General features: G+C 44.8%; 1 protein-coding gene across 2 annotated transcripts; it reads left to right on the top strand.

Annotated features, from left to right (window-relative positions):
- Positions 129-19,949, top strand: BDNF (brain derived neurotrophic factor). 2 transcript variants are annotated; one of them, XM_021401185.1, is made up of 2 exons: positions 129-574; positions 15,888-19,949. In XM_021401185.1, exon 2 carries the CDS (start codon positions 15,909-15,911, stop codon positions 16,647-16,649), a length of 741 nt encoding a protein of 246 aa, XP_021256860.1. In that variant the 5' UTR covers positions 129-574; positions 15,888-15,908; the 3' UTR covers positions 16,650-19,949. The 2 variants fall into 2 exon arrangements, with proteins under 2 accessions (XP_021256860.1, XP_021256859.1); XM_021401184.1 differs by lacking the exon at positions 129-574 and adding an exon at positions 2,144-2,523.

Genomic DNA, 20,330 nt, shown 5'->3' with positions numbered 1-20,330 from the left:
CCGGCCCCGCCTCGCGGCCCCGGCGCTGCGGTGTCGCCGTGGGGGCGGCCTCGGCTCCGCGCTCTGCGCTGAGGGGAGCGTTCCCCTTCCGCGGGAGTGCGCTTGGTTCCGAGGTTATCGCTGTCGCGGGATCGATAGCCATTACTTATTTATATTTCTAGTAACGCGGTTCTAATGAATGCGGGGAACCTATCCCGGCGATACATTTTTTTTCCTCGGCGTTTGAGTCATCTTTAATTCATGGCGCGGTGAGCGGGCCCCTCACCCCGACAGGGATGGGCTGCCGGGAGCTCCTCGTCTTGGCTGAGCCCCTCTGCCTTCGTTGGCCCCGGGTGCTGCCTCGCTCGCGGCACCTGGAAGGAGCCGGTGGCGGCTTCGGAATGTCTGAGAATTGCTAAGTTCGGAGCCTTTCTGCAGGGCTCCGTACCAGGCAGCGATTTTCCACTGTAGTACTACCGCTTAATGTTCAGCTCCATTGAATCTCAGCTGGGGAAGCCCATTTGTAAGCAGCGTGCTGCCTGCTCAGCCCACTGGCTCGCTGGGCTGTTTGGAGCTCCGGGGTGGCGAAATCAGGGTAAGCGGGTCAGGACACAGCGTTGGAGTAATCCAGATGTAATAAGGGAGATAGCGGAGGAGAAAGGGGAATGGCTTTTATCTTGGAGGCTAATCTGGAAAAGTTCGATTTCAAGCGGCGCGCTTCTAAAAGCGAAGGCATGGTGTTGTAGTACTACAGAATGCTGAAATACTATGGAACGTAGCGCACAGATGCAGAGTGTTCCAAAGATGCGTTAAAATGGGGAAGGACGGAGTGGAAAAGAAGGACCCGTTCTTTTGCTTTAAAGCTTTGCACACAGTGACGATGCTGAAGTGAAAGCAGCTGCAGTTAAAAGCCCTTGCACTGCCCATAGCACTTCCTGCAACTGTTGCTCCGCTGCTGGAGGGAGGGAAGCAGAGCCCATTGCATCTCCAGCTCAGTAATAGCTCTGTGCCAGGGAGCGGGTATAAAAGCAGCTCCTCAGGAGCCTGTGAGCAGGGTGAGACCATCGCATTGCTTCCATGCGTGAGCCCGCTTCAAGATTAGCCATTCACTCGTGTTTCCTGGGTCTGCCTTCCTGGCTCGTGTAAAAGGCTGAAATGTTGTTGTAAGAGTGTGGCGTGTGCCTGCGCCAGAAGTCTTGTGTTAGGCATTGTGTGTGCTGATGGAGGCTCCGCTAGAAGGGGATATGTGCTTTTAATAGGTTAATTACGAACTTGTCTTGACCTGCTCTCAAGCGTATGTTGTGAGCTCTTGGTTCCTCCTAAATAGCTAAATTGCTGCTTAATTAGGAAACTCTCAATCATTTCTTAGATCAGTCCATACACTGGCATTCCTGGTAGTACTTAGCCGAGAACACCCTTTAAAAGGAAGCTTTGAAAAGCACTGATGCGAAGCTATTTCTGTGTGTTGCTGAAATGACGTGGTAACACCACAACCCACTGCCTTTGGTTCCAAGCAGGAAGGTGCCGTGCGTAACAACGCCCTTGCTCCCCGCTGCACGCCATTAGGAGGTGGCACAGACATGAGCTGAGCAGGCTGCCCCGTGGACGAGCTGGGATGGGGCTGCCTGCAGTTGGTAGCTCACAGATTCTATTGTTTCCTGTGCCTGTGCTTGCTGGTGTTGGCTGTGTGAGCTGTGTGGGGCAGGGATCGCCGTGCCCGCCTGCTGTGCGTGCAGCCCTGGTCCCTGGCAAGGGCTCCTCAGTACAAAAACTAAACAACAGATCTTGCTAGGCAGCACTGGCAACTCTGTTACGGTGCCTTAGACTCGCATGTTATTACAGTGAATGCTTGTGCTACTTGGTTTGGAAACGCTGGAGTATACAATAATAGAAGAATGAAATGTTCTAACTTGGGAGGTACAAGTGTGTATTAATGGGGTAGCCATTGTGTATGGTCAACCTGCTTACGCTGGTCATGTTGCTTACAGGTACAGGCTCTGAGCAGTTGCGTAAGGAATGCTGTTCTCATGGGCTGACCATGCAGAACAGGTCAAATAGTCCTGTACCTCAAGTGTTAGATTTAAGTTAGGTGATCTGCAGGGTCAGCACTGTGTTTTTTTTTTTTTTTTCCTCTTCAGCTTTCAGGGCTTATAACCAGTTGACCATAGGTCAGTAGAATTCAGCTGCTGAGCGTAACTGCAACCATCAACAGCTAGTCAGAGCAGTCTGGAGTCCTGAAGATGCTGTAGATAACATATAGCAGTCAGCTGTCTTACAGAAAGAAAAGCCAACCTCATCTCACCCAATTCCTACCGTTGGTAACTTGTGAGCAGGCTGGGATGATACTGATTTGACGTGACTGTCATCCTGTAGTAACCCTGCTACTTATGGTGGCAGAAGGTCCCATTACGGCGTAATGTGGGCATCGCAACTGGATACAGCTGTCTGAAGATGAGTGCCGTGGACAACTCGAGAAAGCAAGAGGAAGCTTCCTGTAGTGAATTTCCATGCCCTAGTGACAGCTGCCATAAGGCTGTAGCAGTGGTATGCTTTTCTCTGTAAGAAGCTCGTATCTTTCAGAGAAGTCAGTTTGAAACCAGTTAATTAGGACAGTTATTTCTGGCCGTGGCATTTGTATAGAACAGAAGGCATGATTGTTCTTATGTTTGTTTCCCTGAGTCCTTTGATCGACTAGAAGCTCTCGATGCTTTACGCTATAAATTACCTCAATACTTTGGCAGTTCATTTCTTTTCTTGTGCACTTGGTTAGGAAAACGCAGGAATCCTTGTGACTCAGCTTCAGACTACTATAAATTATGAAGGAACGGGGGGGGGGGGGGGGGGTCACATTGCAAATTAGGAAAGGCAATTCTAGGAGGATGGGAGGAATACTGGTTGCTAAATTTGAGATAAGCATCTCTTGGTATCTTAAAATCTGAGCAGCTACCGCCACCTAGAGATCCGTGGCACAACGCGCTGCTATGGCCGGCCCTCCTCTGTGCCTGAGCAGTCGCAGTGAGCCAGGCTGCTAATAACTCCAGGTGGATGCTGTAGTCTAGACATTTGATGGAATAGAAAAGCTTCTGTTTTTCTTCATACGTTGACTCAGCAGCGTTTTGCTTTGTTTCGCTGGACCCGACATGTTCCCAGTTTGGAAATGAGGTGAATCTAGGTAATTTGAGTATTTGTTGCCAGTCCAAACCTAACGACGTGGAATACATGGTTCATTTCTGTCCCTTACTGCTGTGCATATAGTTTTCCGTGTTGCTTTTGAGGTCGCCGCTTCCTGTTGGCATGTTTTGTAGATCAGTTTTTGACAACAGTGGACTCTGCATTTGAGAGAGCAGGATAAGCATTGTTCCTTACTCAGTTTCCCAGGAACTGATGATCAGGACAGTCAGCGTGCCTTTTTTAGACAATAAACTCATAACCTCATGTGCCATTACTTCTGGGCTCTTAAAATAACTGTGGGCTTGTGGCAGTCAGAATGCCCAGCCGAGTTAGAAAGCCAACGCAAGCAAACCTCAGCTGGAGCTGAGAACTTCCAACTCACGCAACTTAAGAAATACAAACCCTTGGTTGCTCGCACATACTGCCTGTCTTCCCAGGTGGTGCTTTTGGTGATTTCCTGAAATACTTTAAATTTGTTGGTGTAAACTAGATCAGAGTAAGTGTTTTACGTGTAGGATCTGGGTTGTCCCTCAGGAAACCGAGGAGCTGTGGCACAGGAGCATTTGCCTTTCAAGTGAGGAGGCAACTGCAGATTGATTGTGCAGCCTCGTACGCTACAGGGAGAGAGCTTTTGCACCAGACTTTGATATGTGGAAAAAGTACTCTCTGTTCACCTGGAGTTTGGCATCCAATCTCTGCTTCCCCTCTACAAGCACAGGGCTGCAGGTAGGTAGGCTTGTCGGCGCTTATATACATGCAGTATAGCAAGAAGGTTCTGGCGAATGATCGAGGAACTCAGCAAAGTGCTGTTGTATGCTCCTTATTAACTCAGCATGTGAAAGGCTCCAAGCACGTTGCTGCAGTTAAGGCTGTAATAATAAGAACAGGGCTAGAGTCCCCTTTTATTTTTCTGCTTTTTGCTGAATCCTGTATCTTATAAAGGAGTTGGACATAGTCTTCTGCCAACTCTAGCACATGTTATGCCTTATCTAACGTGATCAAAACACCGCTTTTTTTAAACATAACAGCTCCTGGAGAAATGCAGGTTTTTTCCTAGATCGAGGAATTAAAGGTTATGATCTCTGAATTCCTTAGTCTGTTATGCCATTTACTTTCTAAGCTTGGTGCAACATTTAATATCCATATGGTTTAGTTTACCTTTCTTTACGCTGGACATGGTTCTTTCAGTGTGTTCAGTACTTGATAGACTGAAACAAAAAGAAACGGAATCTAAACTTGATTTGAGGGCTGGATTAGTAAGGAAACCAACCTCCCCTTCATCATAGCTGCCACCATAGCTGCTACAGAATTGTGCGGGCACTGCTGGGATGAGCGATGGGACTGAGTTTTGTGGCATTTCTAGATAATTGTGCCTGCTGGCTGCCTGCATTAAGACTTGGATCTTCACTTGGTATTTACATTCCTTTTGAGTTGATAATCCAGTTTGACTGAGCTGTAAATGCTATTTGATAGAATTTGTACTGAAAACCAGCGCGAGTCCAAGGGGGAAGCAAAGCCGGTAACAAGGTTAAGCCGGTAACAAGGTTAAGCTGGCAAGCGTGACTTAACCAGAACCTGTGCCAGGAAACTGTGGTGGGGTAAGTCTGCTGCGGAACGTTACGATTGCCTTTTATCTCTATAATGGATTGAAGCAAAACGAGATGTAAACACTACCAAGGTTCTCCATTTCTGCTTTTGGAGGTAGAAGCATAATGGTTTATGTCAATGTCATGATTTTTTTTTTTTGGTATCTAATGTCTGGTGAAGAAAGGCTGCTTTTATTGGGAGGTAGAGAAGGCTGTTGAACGTCTCATTACAACAGCAGGGTACTGGTGTGGTGCATGCAAATTATTGCCAATGAAACGATGCAAAGGTAAAGATAAGCAGGTGCTTCTTTGCATCTACTCACAGAAATACAAATTTGATGTGATGATTAGCATAGAGTCTGAAGATGAGCTTTCTCCTTACAAGCTAATGATTGGCATCTGATTTTAAAAGCTGGCTTCCTTGCAAGGCTCATTTCAAGTCCTGTTCTTTTTTTACTTGGTATTAATGATTAATTGCTGCTGCCCCCTCTGCAACCCTTCTCTGCAGTTCTAACTGCAAAAGTAGCAATCATGATGAGCCGGGTTGTTTGGTAAGGGTATGTCAATTTCAATACCTCCATTAAAAACAAACCAACGAAAAGAGGAGTTAGGAAGAAAACACTTGCGGGTCAACACCTACAAAGAAGTCTGCCTCCAAGTCTGACAAGCCCAGGTGGGACGTCCTGAGTCCTGTAATGCTCCAGCGTGAACTCACATCACCTGGTTCTAAATCAGAGTTGTTCAGCGTAGGTGTTATCTTCCTTGGCTGTGACTCCTGTAACTGTTAGAAGAATTCTCAAGTCTCGTGTCTGGAAATAACACAAATCATTTCCCTGGCCTTTGGCTAATGAAAGGCCAGCTATGCGACGACAGCTAGGAAACACCATAAATAACGTTGATGTCTACTCTAAATTAAACACTCTGGAGCGACTTTTCAGTTGCAAAGCATCACCAGACCTGTTAGTATTCAAGTTGTGCTCACTGGAAAATGACTGAGGGAGAATTGCCGATGCTCTGCATATCTTGTCTTGTTCAGGCACACGTTGAAACGTGACCTGGAGGTTTGACTAGGACCGTCCTGAGCCTTTCCTATTTTCTACCAAAAAGATCCATTTGTGGAGGTGACACTGCTAGCGTACAGAAGAAGATTTTTCTTCATGTTTTTATTATTTCTTGATCACGATGAGACTGCTGTAATGGCTTCACCCCCGTGCAACAAGCCTCTGTATGTATTATGAGTAGGATGGATTTGCTCATTGCTGTTTTATCCAAGTTAAGGCTGACCTTTGGTTCCTGGCAAGCTGCCCGTTTTGTGTTTGTAGGGCTGGTCAGTACCTACTTCTTCACGGGAGTAGGTATTTCCTGAATTCCATAGCAGACTTCTGGGTAAAAGAAGCTTCTAGATGAAACGGGAGGTTGTGATGTGTTTCAAATCAAATCTCTTCGGAGGTTTGAGCGGTGAATAATATTTTCGCGGTAAGTGAAACGGTTCTACCTTTTCTTGTTGTTTGCTACGCGTTGGTTGAGCCCACAAATTGGAAGCATGAGGCTCGAAGCTGAAGAATGAAAGAAGAAACAAAAAGCCATATGGCAGTGGCAGGAGGTCCTGCCACCCCACCTTAGGCTCGTGACAACATGCCCTACATTTAACCTACGGTCAGGAACTAATTAACAACACAGATGGAAGTGAGCTAGCATATGTATTCAAAATAATACTCCTAAGGTTTTAATCAGCTGCCCTGCCTCTTTCTGGGTTAGATATGGCAGTTACCGTGGAGAGATTTGCAAAATATGTGAATGATGCATACGGTTAAGGTAGCTCTGCACAGGCTGAAGCAAGGGATCGGGAGCGGGAGCTCCCATGTTTCTGCTTCACCAGTGATTTGCTGTGCAACCTGAGGGAAGTTGTTAAAGCATCGTCACGTCCTTCAGCCTACCTAGTAGGAAAATAGGAGTTCGGATGTGCTTTCTCCTCACCTAAGTGTGCTGAAATTGTGCGTTTGCAAAGCACTTTTGAAGCTTTGACAGTCTGTTTTCTAAGAAATGTTATTTGGCTGGAGACTCAGCAGTGTAAGTACCAGGTCTCTCTTCTCTTTCAACTTGTCAAAGTTTTTCACCCCCCTCTAGATCTACTGATCCTATCTCAGACGAACATACTACATTTTGAATAGGATAGTAATTTCGAAAGTCTTCAGTGCTCTGCGGAGGTTTGGGAGAGGGAGAACAATTAGCTGCTTTCTACGGAGTAACCGAGTAATTTCGTGTTTCTCTGACTTTATCCTTCCTCCCCCTCCTCCCAGCTATTTGAAGAGAGGCTCTCCTTCCCTGCGGGGCACTAGGATCTGCTTATGTGAAGGGACAGGTATTGAAGTTTTTATAGAGGAATGTCTAATTACTGAAATCCCATCTATGCGCCTACCCTTTGGAGCTTAAGGGCTCTTACCATGAGGACTGTACGTTGGCAGCAGAGTCGCTTTGTTCTGTTGGGGGTGTGAGTATCTGAAACAAAACACCCTAACTTGGAGCGGAGGGAAGTTGGATTGTGTTGGCCTGGGTTTTGCATACTTTTGTTTATAGGCATGTCTGGGCTATTTGTGTGCTTATGTTGTTGGGGGAAGGGGGGGGCTAGTCTGCACACCTAGGAAGCTTTTTTTTTTCTTCCTCTTTTAAGTGTAATTAATCCTAAATATGCGCATATCCTTGGGGAGTCCGGAGCGTGGGGAAGCTGTTCTGCCGAAACCTGTCGCGTGTTGTTCTGATACAGATATTGGCTATAGTTTAGGTGATGGCCCCATCTGATTTTATGACCGCGTGAGTACTGGGCCAACTTCACAGCTGGTACGAATCTATGAATAGAGCACTGTGACTGTGTGTGCCAGAATTAGACCCGCTGGAATACGTGCTACTTGGGTGAGCCTCAGCAGTTCTCATGGAAATAACTTACCATGATGCCGCCGATGTAATGATTGGTATGAGAAGTCATCGGTCAGGTAAATTTCATTTTTATTTGGGGGGATGGGACAACCTAATGCCCACGGACCGTGTTCACACAAGTAGCAGTGTAATATGCCTCTGGGCAAGAGGTTACACCATTATACAACAGTGAAAAGGCAGGAGATTGCTAAAACCTGCAGCTTTGCGGGAGGAATTCCTTCTCTTTTCCCTTGTGTTCCAGTAAATGTTTGGGTCCGGAGCAGCGCAACTTCTGAACTTTGTTTTCTGACGTGTCTATCTTTGTCAGATATACTTCCTCACTCCCTCTAAGTAGCTCCAAACTCTTTTCCTCTACGAAATTCCAAGTGGAAGCGACAGTGCAGTGTTGTAAATATGCAAGTGGGTAAGCCTGCGCGCTGGTCTCCTTTGGCTTGGCAGCTGCTGCTGAGCCACTAAGGCTTGCCCAACTAGGGGTGGAGGGGAAAGCTTATTTGGGTGGCCTTGGCTACTTGCTTGCCAGTTACAACACAAGACGGTGGGAGTAGTGTTGTCTGTGAAACTTGTATCCCTCTGAATCCAGCTGAAACTGGCCCCCGAATTTTAAAGCTGGTCAGGGACAGAGGATCAGACAGTGATTGCAGAAGTCTTGTTTCAACACGAAACCATGTAGAAGGGGAAAAGAGGCTGAAAACTACAACGCCTTGAAATCTGCGATGTGCTGTATTGTCATAATAAAGTCTCAGTGGTGAAGACAGCAGTTCTTGCCAAAGGGTTTTCGGTAGTTATGCTACTACACTAACTTCACAACACAATGCTGTCTCCGAAGATAAAGTAGTTCTTACAGCAGGGCGGTGCAGGGCTGGCTGCCTAGTGAGATGGGTTAGATTGCTAACCCATCTGATGGTATTTAAATAAAATAATGATAGTTAACGGAATCACGGAGAGCTTTTATTTAACGTATGTTGAGGTGGCTTTGTGAACTTGCGGATTTCTCCTCCTGTTCCGGTCTGGCAGTTCCTGTGTAACTTTGGACTCCAGTACTTCTAGAAGGTGCTCTGGTACCTTGTATCCTTTGTCCGTGTACGACAAGTATTTCCACAGAGATGCTGTGCTAACAACTGGATTGAGCATGTGTTGAGAAAAGTCTGCACACGAGGGCAGGCAGCCAAAAGATGACTGATAACACTACTGGCGAAGCAGGCTTATTGTTCATACCTGTCAGGAGCCTGACAACAGGCATTTCCAGTTTCTGGTTCACGCACATCACAGTGCTGATCAGCTTCGTTTCAAGGACTGACTATGGCTAAAAGCGAGGTATTCCCTTACAGCAATGCCACACACAGGCAGGGATTCAGTGAAAGTAAGTATCCTGCAAAAAAGAGATGGGTACAGCCCTTGCCTGTAGAGGAGGCACTGTCTGCCCAAACCGTCTGACGCTTTAACTTCTTAACCATTGCTTCTCCTTGGCTAAGCTTCTCGTACGTTCGTGTTGAGTGCATAATGTTCTATAGGTCCTAGGAAACTTGCCACTCGCAGCGGAGCTGATGGGTGCGTGGGATGCTTTACATGCTGTTCAGTAGTTTATAGGCGCTTGTAAGACGCGAGCCTAACCGGTGCAGCAGCGTCTGGGTTGTTGGAGAGCTGCTGGACACATGTCACGGAACAGAGGATCCAACTCACGCTAGTTTGCATGCAGCGTGCTCCGTTCTGTTCCTGCTTTCAAATGCCAATTATCCTTGACTTCAGTGGGAGCTTCATGCGTGTACTTGGCAGAAGAGTGTTGTCCTGTGACACAGAGTCGTGTACTGAAGAGCTGTAGTAGAATGGAAGGCAAACCGCAGATGCTGCGCCAAGGTCTGAGGCTCTGCCCTAATGTTCTTCCACGCACAGGTTGGGTTAGCGCTAGTGGCAATTGGAGAGAATGATTTTGGAGAACTGTAATTATTTGCTTTCGTGGAGGATCTAGATAGTATCTTGGCAAGCAGTAATAATTTCATTGAGTAGTTTTGTGGTTGGCTTGTTGTTTTGTGTGGGTTTAGGTTTTTTTTTGTATGATAATGTCTTCTCTAGGTGAACTTAAAGTTCACGTAAGTCATGTAACGTTACATCTAAATGAAAATGGAAATGGCGTGAATATATCGTGACAAATATTCTCAGACAGCTTGACTTCAGGCTTGGAAAGAGGCATGAATTCTCAGCCTGGTATTTGCCAGTGCTGAGGTCTTAGACTTGGAAGTTTTGTCCCTGCTGTCTGTTGTTTCTGGTATGCCAATAGGAGTATGGATGATGTGTTACTCTATCCATGCTGCTCCTGGTGAGCATAAATCTGCTGGCAGCTGGTATTTGAAGGGGGCTTTCCTGGTGTAACTTGATGTGGCATACACGGTGCCCTTACGGAGCTGAGTTTGCTTACAGTGATGATTGCAAACCCCTGTGCCGTTCGAGTGCCCCTTGTGTGGGATGCTGTAGGAACAGCTGGAAAAGCAGTATGTGTGCCACGGGCTCTACCAGCAATTCCCATTGTAACAGTATAAAAATAGTGCACATCTGTTCTCTTCTATGGGTGTTGTCTCTCTGAAAGCTCTGATACCATCTGTGAGCCTGGCCTGCTATTCTTTTGCTTGTGCATACTGCCAAAACTTATCGTGCCTGTTTCCTGGTATGGGCAGCTTGGGCCCGAGATCTGGCCGACAGAAATCCTGCTGGGAACTCCTTCAGGCCCGGGCTTCGCCAAGTGAATGACAGGCACACTTGTAACGAAGAGCCAGGCCAGGCTGCTCATGTAAGAGCAGCTGAACTCCTTCTCAGAGTTTTGATGCGAGTGTGCCCTCTGCACTGCTGTTTGAGCATCCAGAAAGGTATGAGGAATGTTTGTAGGAAACTGATGTATAACTCTGTGAAAGATCGGGGTGTAATGTCATGACATTAATATCCTGCATTATTGTCTTCGGGCTCTTTCCCACCTCTGGTTGATGGGACAAGTTGTGTTGGGTTGGTTTTCGTTTGTGAAGAGGGAAAAGAAAAAAGAAGTGTGTTCACGTTCGTTCTTCCTGACGTGAAGCGCCAACTAAAAGAATACAAAGTGGGCGAGGGTGTGCCTGTGTATGTATGTATACATGAGGGGTGTGTGTGCGGGGGGGGTGCTTTATTTTCAGTAATAAAAATTAATTATATAGTTGGCATGAATAGCCGTGAGGATAAGCGTCGTGCGTCAGACAGCCAGTTCTGCATGTATTAAAGGTTAATGCTGTTTGTTCTCAGTACATTAAGTCTTTGTAAAGCATGTGCTGACATGCATCCCATTTTGGTATCTGTTCACACACTCCAGTAATGATGAGTAGAGCAGGAACTCATGCCTGTGCCATTCAGTAGTATTTAGTAAACTGAACTTCTGCATAGAGGACTCCGAAAATGGCAAGGCAGAAAATGAATATCTTCTTGCTGCTAATTTTACCTTCCACCGCACGCTCCTTTTCTGGAGATGAAAGGATTCTGAATCTATTCACTACTGAAAGTTATTTCAACTTTCACGGCTCGTATCAGGATGCAGAAAGGCAAGTTCATCTTCACAGTTGTTCCTCAGGTCTCTCCGCTGGAAATAGAACTTGTTAAGTGGTTAGATTTCTGCTTAAAATAACGAGAAATAATGAAATGAAACAATTAGCTGGTGAATTCTCATTAAATGCAAAATACCTAAGTAAATAGTGCAGATAAGTAATTGGCTGCGTATGTAAACTAGCTGTAGGTAATTGACATGACCTTCATTTAACAAGCCTCCTTCCCATTAGTGGAGACGGCTGCCACAATTATGTGCCTTTATTCTAGCTGTAATTGTGTGGACTTCATTGAAGTACAAACTAGGTCATGTCTTCCTGAGATCGGGTCCGTGGTGGGTGACCTGTTTTCATTGCTTCAGCTTCGCTGTGCTGCATTAGAGAAGGAAGGATGCTCTGGCAGCCACGAGAAAGGATGGCATCTAGGAAGCTGGTCTCAGGTGTTGTTCCTGACAGACATCTTGTGTGACCCGAGTAAGTTGTTTAAGGCTGAGTCTCAAGGCAGCTAGCATACATCTATTTAATCTGTTTAAGTAGATGCTCAGCAGGAGCACGCTGGGGAAAATGGGAAAGTACAGATTTGTCCCGTGTTCCACCCCCTTTCCACTTCCACGCAGGTGATGCGGTGACTGCCTTGAGATTGGAAGAGTGTACGTAATCTGTCAGTGTTTGGAGCCTGTAAGGCACCTAGTGTAACGAGACAGCCAGTATCTTCAATCTTTGCAATATAATAAAGGTTTGATAGTTGGGAAGTAGAAGGACAAGGAGTGGAAGATGCCGTCCGGTTTGTTTCCAGCGCTGCACTGGGATATTAGTCCCGCTCGCTACGTGAGAGCTGATGTCGCACAGGCCCATGAGTCAGTTCATAAGTAGCTCCAAGGCTGTTTCTACCCACTGTCATGGTTTTGTGATTTTCGGTTATTGGTATTCCACATCATAACATGTAGTGGATATACCTGGTTCTCAGAAGAGAAGGACTACTACAGTCCCCACAGTATTTTGCTCCTCTGTTACCATTTTCCAGCCGGAGGGAAAAGATAAAAGCTCACAGTATAAAAACTTGCAGATCACGAGACCTCGTCCCTTTTTCCGCCCGTCTCTCGTCTTGGCAGTACCTCGCTCTCCAGCCGTCTTATCGTCGGTAGTAGAGTAAGGCCTACCTTGATTTTGGGACATTCTCTCTCTCTGTATTGGATTTATCAGCTTAAATTGTAATTATATTGTATAATAGTGTATTGTTTTGCATTCCGATATTTTATTTAGTAAATTAGTTTGTTTCTCCTCAGATTGTTGCCGCTGTTCTTTGCTCTCAGGGCCATCTCCTTACCCTTTTCCCCTTTCCCCTTTTCCCGGGACGTGGGCCCTTGGGTCCCCCGTCCCCTTTGTCACGGAATCGGGCCTAATGCCCGTAAACCGTTGACACCCACAAAGTGAGATTTTAATTAATCTGCAAAGCATCTTCAACTAGTAGATTCTGAGCAGCTTCTATGAGAAGTTACAGCCTTAAGTATGAAGGGGTTTCCTAGAAGTTTTAACTGTTGTTTCACTCAGTATCGTTTTGCTGGAGAACTTGAGGACCGTGTATATTGCTCTAGTCACTGTGAAGATAGAGGAGGATCTTCTCATGTCCTGTTTACACTGTTCAGCTTAGTCTGCAACTCTTTTATGAAGGTGTTTCTCTGTGTTTGCTTGCTAGTGACATTCCACGTGTCTGCACTGTGCAATCTTAATTTGACATAGTTCTCCATTGATATAAATGGGAGGAGAAGGGGTGGCTTTTAAGGAGGTGACATTTTGTTGTGAATAATGGCTGTCATCAAGTTGTTGGCTTTCAGAGACTAGTTGTGCTTTTTCATAGTACCTAACATAGTGACAGTCAGATACCGTCAGATGGGATGTAAATTGATTGAGCTTGATGGCAGTTTCTCTCCTAAATGGAGGGCAAAACCGATTAAGGAAGGATTAAATTAATGTCAGAGATCAAGTGCTGCTAGTTCTGGTGACCGGCCAATTTGGAGGATGCTGAGGGTATGCTGAGCCCCTTGGTGAAGCTTCTCTGCTCCTGTCTGCTTTTCATCTGATCTCTTCCTTTCAAGTTTTCCACTCAAATGCAATTCTGTTATTTTAGTCACTTTGGATCCTATCAAGTTCATTACTATCGATTATAAATTAACAGTTAAGCGATGACAGGGAAGGATGCGCCCTGTTCCAGGAATCACTGTATCCATGGCTTAACTTAGCTAACACTCAGCCTCTAACAGGCCAACTTAGTTGATGTATGCAAGCTCCTGTTTGTTCTGTGCTTGCCTTGGTCCCTCCTGTGTTGTGTCCTGCCGCTGTCATGTTGGAGGGCCCTCTGGTTCCTGTGTGCTCAGACAGAATCTGTCCTCTGGAGCTCAGATATTGGCTGGGACTTTTGGGCACTACTCTAATAAAAATAATGGAGACTTGATTAAGAGCCAGCTGATCTGTGTTATGTTCAGTGCTCCGGTGGTCAGAGGAAGCACTACGGGTTGTGGCTTTTTAAATTTTCCTTTTATATGTGAGAATTCTGAGAAGAGGGAATGTATGATTCCTGTTCCCATCGGCTCTGTCCTTTTATGCTAGCCAAACCGCTCCGTCTCCCTCCTGTCATGCCTCTCCACATTTGACCAAGGAAGACTGATAGCCTCTTTCCTTGCATGGTAAATCATCTCTACTGTCTCTTTCTTCCCTTGGAAGAAGAAATCTGATATTGCTCCCTGTAAAATGTGTTTTTAAAATCCCGGGATGAAAAATAGGCAAAATATTAATGTTCTGCATGGTTAGAGCAAACACTATGTTCCTGTGAATCACAGACGTCAGGTTTGTTTAATCTTAATAAATCTATGCCACAATAACACTTTTAAACAGGAAGAGAGATGGAGGCAAGAAAGTGAAGCTGTGCTGGGATGGAGGTGGTTCTTGGCCAGAATTTGGCTTAGTAGCTGAGGGGAGAGCGTGAGCACAAAAAATGTGTTGTGTTTTCATTCCCTCCAACCCCCAACACTTCATTAAGTAGACTTTGAGACCCACGTGTCAGGCACTGCCTTTCTAGTACATATCTCATTTTCATTTGTGTGCTTTATGATGGATTGTCTTTCCATGTTGGAGTCTTAAGAGTACTAGTTTCCCATAGCATATTTGCAGGAGATGAAGTAAGGCTTTTTACATAGCACCCTGTTGGCAAACAGAAATAGCATTTACTCCAGCGAGTGCTGCCAAGTATGAGGTACTTCCGAGTGAACTTCAAAAGCTATGAAACAAGCATTAGCTGCTGCTCCAAAAATGTGAACAATGCCATTGCTTTCTAGCAAGCAGAACTGGTGAGAGCGGCGATCGGAAGGAGGGAAAAATAATAACCGGACATGATAGATGTTGTAGTAGCTCTTGGGATCAGACAAAGTATAGCTCTGTGTCACAGCAGGATATGGGGGGCTCTCGTAATAGTACCATAAGTACGTACTCTGTTCTTCAATAGGAAACAATTTCTACCCTGAGAAACATGGAGGCTTAGCAAAACACGTGAGTAGCTGCAGTTGTGCAAGCCCAAACTGTTTCGAGTGCTGGTAGGAATGAGTTTAGCTAGTCCCAAAGCTGGTGAGGACTTCTCTTACTAATGCTGTTAGCTGGTGGTGTCCCTCTGTGCTCAGTGAGGAAAGAGCCAAGCCAACTGATAAGCCCCAAGGCACGGCCCGTACCGTGTTCCAGAACTGGAGGCAGAATGTGAGAGAAACAAGACAAGCTGCTCTTTGTTTAAATATGGCAGCATGGTGCAGGCCGGCCGTGCTGTTGGTTTTTGTGGGGTGCCCTGTGCTAAAATAGGCGCTTTGCCCGCTTGAGAATAGCTGGTGTGGGGCTCCGGGGAAACACAGCACAGTGGTCCTGGTGCTGTCATTTCAGGATAGCTCTTTATCAGTGCTGTAATCCAGGAAGCCCTTCCCATGGCATTCACATGATGCAAGCAATCTTTCCAGCTCCAATTTAGTAGGGTTACAAGCACACAGTCCTGCACCATTTTCCTGTTCTATATTTGTGTACGTACCTTCTACTTTTAGAAGAGGGATTGACCTGGTGAGCCCTCAGAGGTGTATGGCCTCTTCCTGTGTTTTGAGGATGGCTTTTAAAATACAAACGCAATTTATCCTGGTGCTGTTCTATTTCTTGTGGATTTAACTATTTTTGGCATAGAGAGATCTTAAAAGTAAAGTAAAATGTTTGATTTCCACTTGAAATAGAAATCTTGCCTTCCACACTTGGGAAGCTGCCTTTTAATGCTGAAATGCTGTGTTGCTAAATAGCAGTTCTGCTCTTGTTATTACTTGAAATAGGTGTAATCATTCAGTAAATAAGGAGTTCATGTAGTATCTGATCTAATACTTATCACAGCAAGACATTGGTACACACGAACTGACTCACCATTATCGATGTTGCCCAAGTTTTGGCTTATGATTTATCTGGAAATCTAAATCGAAGAAACACCTTTGTACAAGAGCGTGCTTCGTCACTGATGAGTTGCAGCTGCAACTCATCTCTGCAACTCATATCTCTGCAGCACAAGCATAACGTCTCATGACAGTTTAGGGGAGTTTTGATAACTTTGTCCCTTCTAAGTTAATTTTCGTCTTGTTCTTGTTCTTAACAGTTCCACCAAGTGAGAAGAGTGATGACCATCCTTTTCCTTACTATGGTTATCTCATACTTCAGTTGCATGAAAGCTGCCCCGATGAAAGAAGCTAGTGTAAGAGGACAAGGCAGCTTGGCTTACCCAGGTCTTCGGACCCACGGGACTCTTGAGAGCCTAAATGGGCCCAACGCTGGTTCAAGAGGACTGACGTCGCTGGCGGACACTTTTGAACACGTGATAGAGGAGCTTCTAGATGAGGATCAGGACATCCAGCCCAGCGAGGAAAACAAGGATGCGGACTTGTACACATCCCGAGTCATGCTGAGCAGTCAAGTGCCTTTGGAACCCCCGCTGCTCTTTCTGCTTGAGGAGTACAAAAACTACCTGGATGCTGCAAACATGTCCATGAGAGTCCGGCGTCACTCTGACCCAGCTCGCCGTGGGGAACTGAGCGTCTGTGACAGCACGAGCGAGTGGGTAACGGCGGCGGAGAAAAAGACTGCAGTGGACATGTCTGGCGCGACCGTCACAGTCCTTGAAAAAGTCCCAGTACCCAAAGGCCAACTGAAGCAATACTTCTATGAGACCAAATGCAACCCCAAAGGATACACAAAGGAGGGCTGCAGGGGCATAGACAAGAGGCACTGGAACTCGCAGTGCCGAACTACCCAGTCTTACGTGAGAGCTCTCACCATGGATAACAAAAAGAGAGTTGGCTGGCGGTTTATAAGAATAGACACTTCCTGTGTATGTACATTAACCATTAAAAGGGGAAGATAGTGGGCTCGTGTTGTATAGATTATATTGAGACAAAATTATCTATTTGTATATATACATAACAGGGTAAATTATTCAGTAAAAAAATAATTTTATGGACTGCATGTATAACTGAAGTTTATACAGTACAGTGATTCCACAATCTATTTATTGAACATATCCATGACCTGAAAGGGAACAAAAGTCAAAGTCATTTGCGCACAAATTTAAAAACAACAAAAAAAAAAGGAAAAAAGACGAAAAAAAGAAAAAAAGCAAACAAACGAAAAAGTCTGCATTACATTCCTCGATAACGTTGTGGTTTGTCGCCGTTGCCAAGAATTGAAAACAGAAAAAGTTTAAAAAAAAAAAAAGATTAAAATTGCATGCTGCTTCAATTGTGATTTGATGATAAACTGTCCTCTTTCAGAAAAAGAAATTGAACCAAAACATTCCGTTTACATTTTAGACAGTAAGTATCTTTATTCCTGTTAGTATTATATCTGTTTACTGCTTTTAACTTCTGATAGCGTTGGAATTAAAACAATGTCAAGGTGCTGTTGTCATAGTTTTACTGTTTCTCTTATTTTTGAACTCCCATCAGATTTGGAAAAAAAAAAAAAAAAAACACATTACCTTATTCTGGATTAAAGACAAATTTGTTTTTTGTATGTTGTGAAGGTGTTTGCAATAGCAATCCGACTACTACTGACAAAAAAAAAAAATAAAAAGTGGCAACTGAAAAAGAATGGTGATGTTCCACTTCACATGGTTGAACTTCAGGCTTAAAGACAGCACTTAGTTAACTGTCTGTCAACATGCTTTGCTGGGTAATTTTTTATTAAGTCGTTGTCTTTTGAGACTTGCCTTTCTTTATATCATATTTGTTTGTGTTTGGAGTCCCCTCCCCTTTGCTCTCTCAAAGCGAGTTGATTGTGATCTTCAAAATATTTCACTCAGCATACAACTGGAGCTTGTCAGGTAGAAAATACTCCATGGAGTGCTGAGAGCAATGGTAACGATGTAATAAGACCGTGTGCTTGGATCTAATGTCTTGGTGAAGCCCAGCAATGGCGTCAGTAGAATAGGGTTTCACATCCTCGCAGTGAGTCAGAGGCAGGTCACGGTGCTGGAGAGCTTGGTTAATTCAGTATAATGAAGTGTTTTGGCTCGACTGAGGCTGTCCAGGTTGTAGCTGGCACTGAACTTGGTTCTGTGCATCTTCTCACAGAGGGAAAGCCGTGCCCTGCACACGGGTGCACGTAGTGCTCCGGAGTATGTCTGGCAGCCCCAGAGCCCTGTGTGATAGCCAGGGATGGAGGCAGAAAGAAGCCCTGCCTGCAGCTGTAGGCAGTCAGCGCTCAAGTGCATGTCTGCCTCTGCTGTCAGCCTTCATGAAACAAAAACTGGCGTTAAAAGTAAGTGAAGAGCAAGGGTTGGAGTTGTTGGCTTAACACCTGCTTAGATTCTGACGCGCTGGTTAGGCCCTGTGCTGCCACTCTAATGATCCAGACAGAAGTATTGCCGAAAAGGCAGGTTGTAAGCTTCAGAGCTGGGCATAGCACTTTAGCTGGCTACAGTGGGTGGAGAGGCAGAAATAGCTCATTAGTGAGCTCACTAAAGATAGATGCTATATTTGTAAATCCTCTAGATAAAGTGGCGTGAGCGAAGAGGGAAACGCTATAAGATGTAATTATTGTGAAATCTGCATTAGCCTGTCTGTGGAAATTAATTAAAAGCTGGACTGGGCAAAGCTAATTTGAAATATCATCCCCCTTAAATGATCTCCAGTGAAGAACATATTTAACGCAGAATTGCTGTTGCTCCTGGTAGAAGCCCTGCCTGCTAGCTTCTGTGAGCTAGCATAAACACCTTCAAAGTAAGTGGTTTCTTCTTAGGGTAAAAGGGCTTCCCTCCGCTAGGACTGTCCAAGTGGAGTCCTCCTCACTGTAGAAAAGAATTTTACATGTTGTATTGGCTGCACATTTGCTGGGCTGTGAACAAGAAGGGAACGTTACGTGACCTACTCGAGCTTCAAACTTGAGGCATTCCCACCTAGAAAATCAGAAATGAAGAGAATCTCACTGAGATGTCTCAAACTTTCAGCTGTTCTTTATGCTAACTGGACATTTGATGGAAAAATTAATTTCTCCGAAGCCAGTGTGTTTAGGCGTATTATAATCCATTGCATTTAGTAATCTGAACATTGCTTGGGCGCTGTTGTTCTCAGCGCTGTTCCTAAACTGCTGCAGAGAGGTGGTGCGATGGTAGCCCAACTCACAAGTAGGTTTGGGTGGTGGTAACGAGTGCATAACAAACAGATCATCTAGACGAGGAAAAATAAATGGTAGCTAGGACATAATGGTAATCTAAGCCAGAAATAGGAACGAAGAAATTCCCGGGTCAAATAAACTGAATTTCCAAAACAAGTGTTAGCATATGAACTATGCTAGAAATAAAGTTCCTCATCTCCCAAAGTTAATTATGGGTACGCCTTCAACTCAGTCATTCTTATCTGGAATAGGCCACAGCGGCACTTGTCACAGAATGAAAACGGTTGGGTGGTAGGTCCAAGCGGTGCTGTTAGCTCTCTAGATGAGTAATTAAAATGAATAGGACTTCTCAGAGAATAGCTTTGTGTTGAAAGCAACTCAAAAAGTTAACCCCTGTGTTAATATAAAATGGAGAAGACCCACTTTATATTATCTTTAGGAGCAGGGGCTATAGCTGTTGGTACATTAAAGCGCAGCCAGGTGGCTTTTGCAACAAAACCGCCCAATGGGGTTTCTCGTCCCATCCCTTCTGCTCGTGTGCTGTTGACTGCTGAGCTAAGCCCAATGAGTGCACCCAAAGGGGCAGCCCTTGCGGATGGGGAGAACTGAGGGACGGCACTGAGCATGCAGGGAAGAACCAGGCCCTGCAACCGCTCGCAGAGTGGATTCCCATAATACAACGCGTATGTCAGCTGATGCTTTCGACGTATATATAACGTGAAACTGGTAGTTAAACTGCAGTCCTATGGCTCTCGCTCGCTTGACCCAATGCAGACGTGATCGCAGGCTCGGTTCGGTTAACAGAGTTGGGGGCGGGGGCTTGGTTTTCTTTCATGTCACTTAATTGAAATCTTGCTGTGGTCTGTTTGTGACAAAGGTATATCATGCATGTCAGCAGGCCTAGTGCTGTGTTAAGTAAAGACTCTTGCAAATGTAAGTTCATGTCTGTGGCCTTGTTCTCTACTATTCACCTTGTGTAACATAAATATTTATTGTATATTTATATAATTTTATGTTTTTTGGGAAAAAAAAACTGAAATTGGCATTAAAATTTAAAAGCAACCGCGTCATATTGTAAATATAATTAAGCTATATTTAAGTGTACTGATTAATATAATATATGTTTAACTATAGAGTTTTTTATGTTTTTAAATATATTTTCAATATATATATATAAAAAACTTGGGGTTTTTTGGGGGACCATGTGACTCTTTTCTCTAATTGTAAAACAAACTTGAGTTTTACTATAAAGATGTGTGTTCTTTGTTTTAAAACAATTTTTACTTTATTTTAGCAATAAAATCTCCCTTGGAGGGCAGATAGCCACCTGTTTCGTAGCTGGATAGTTAGCATCGGGAGGGGAGCGCTGGCAAGAATTTGCTTTCCGTAAAACATGCGGATGCTCACAAATGATATATTTCCATGTATTTCT

The sequence above is a fragment of the Numida meleagris genome, chromosome 6, assembly GCF_002078875.1.
Source record: "Numida meleagris isolate 19003 breed g44 Domestic line chromosome 6, NumMel1.0, whole genome shotgun sequence".
In the NCBI taxonomy this organism is placed as follows: domain Eukaryota; kingdom Metazoa; phylum Chordata; class Aves; order Galliformes; family Numididae; genus Numida; species Numida meleagris.
Note: the sequence above shows the minus strand (reverse complement) of the source record. Positions and strands in the feature narration are given on the sequence as shown.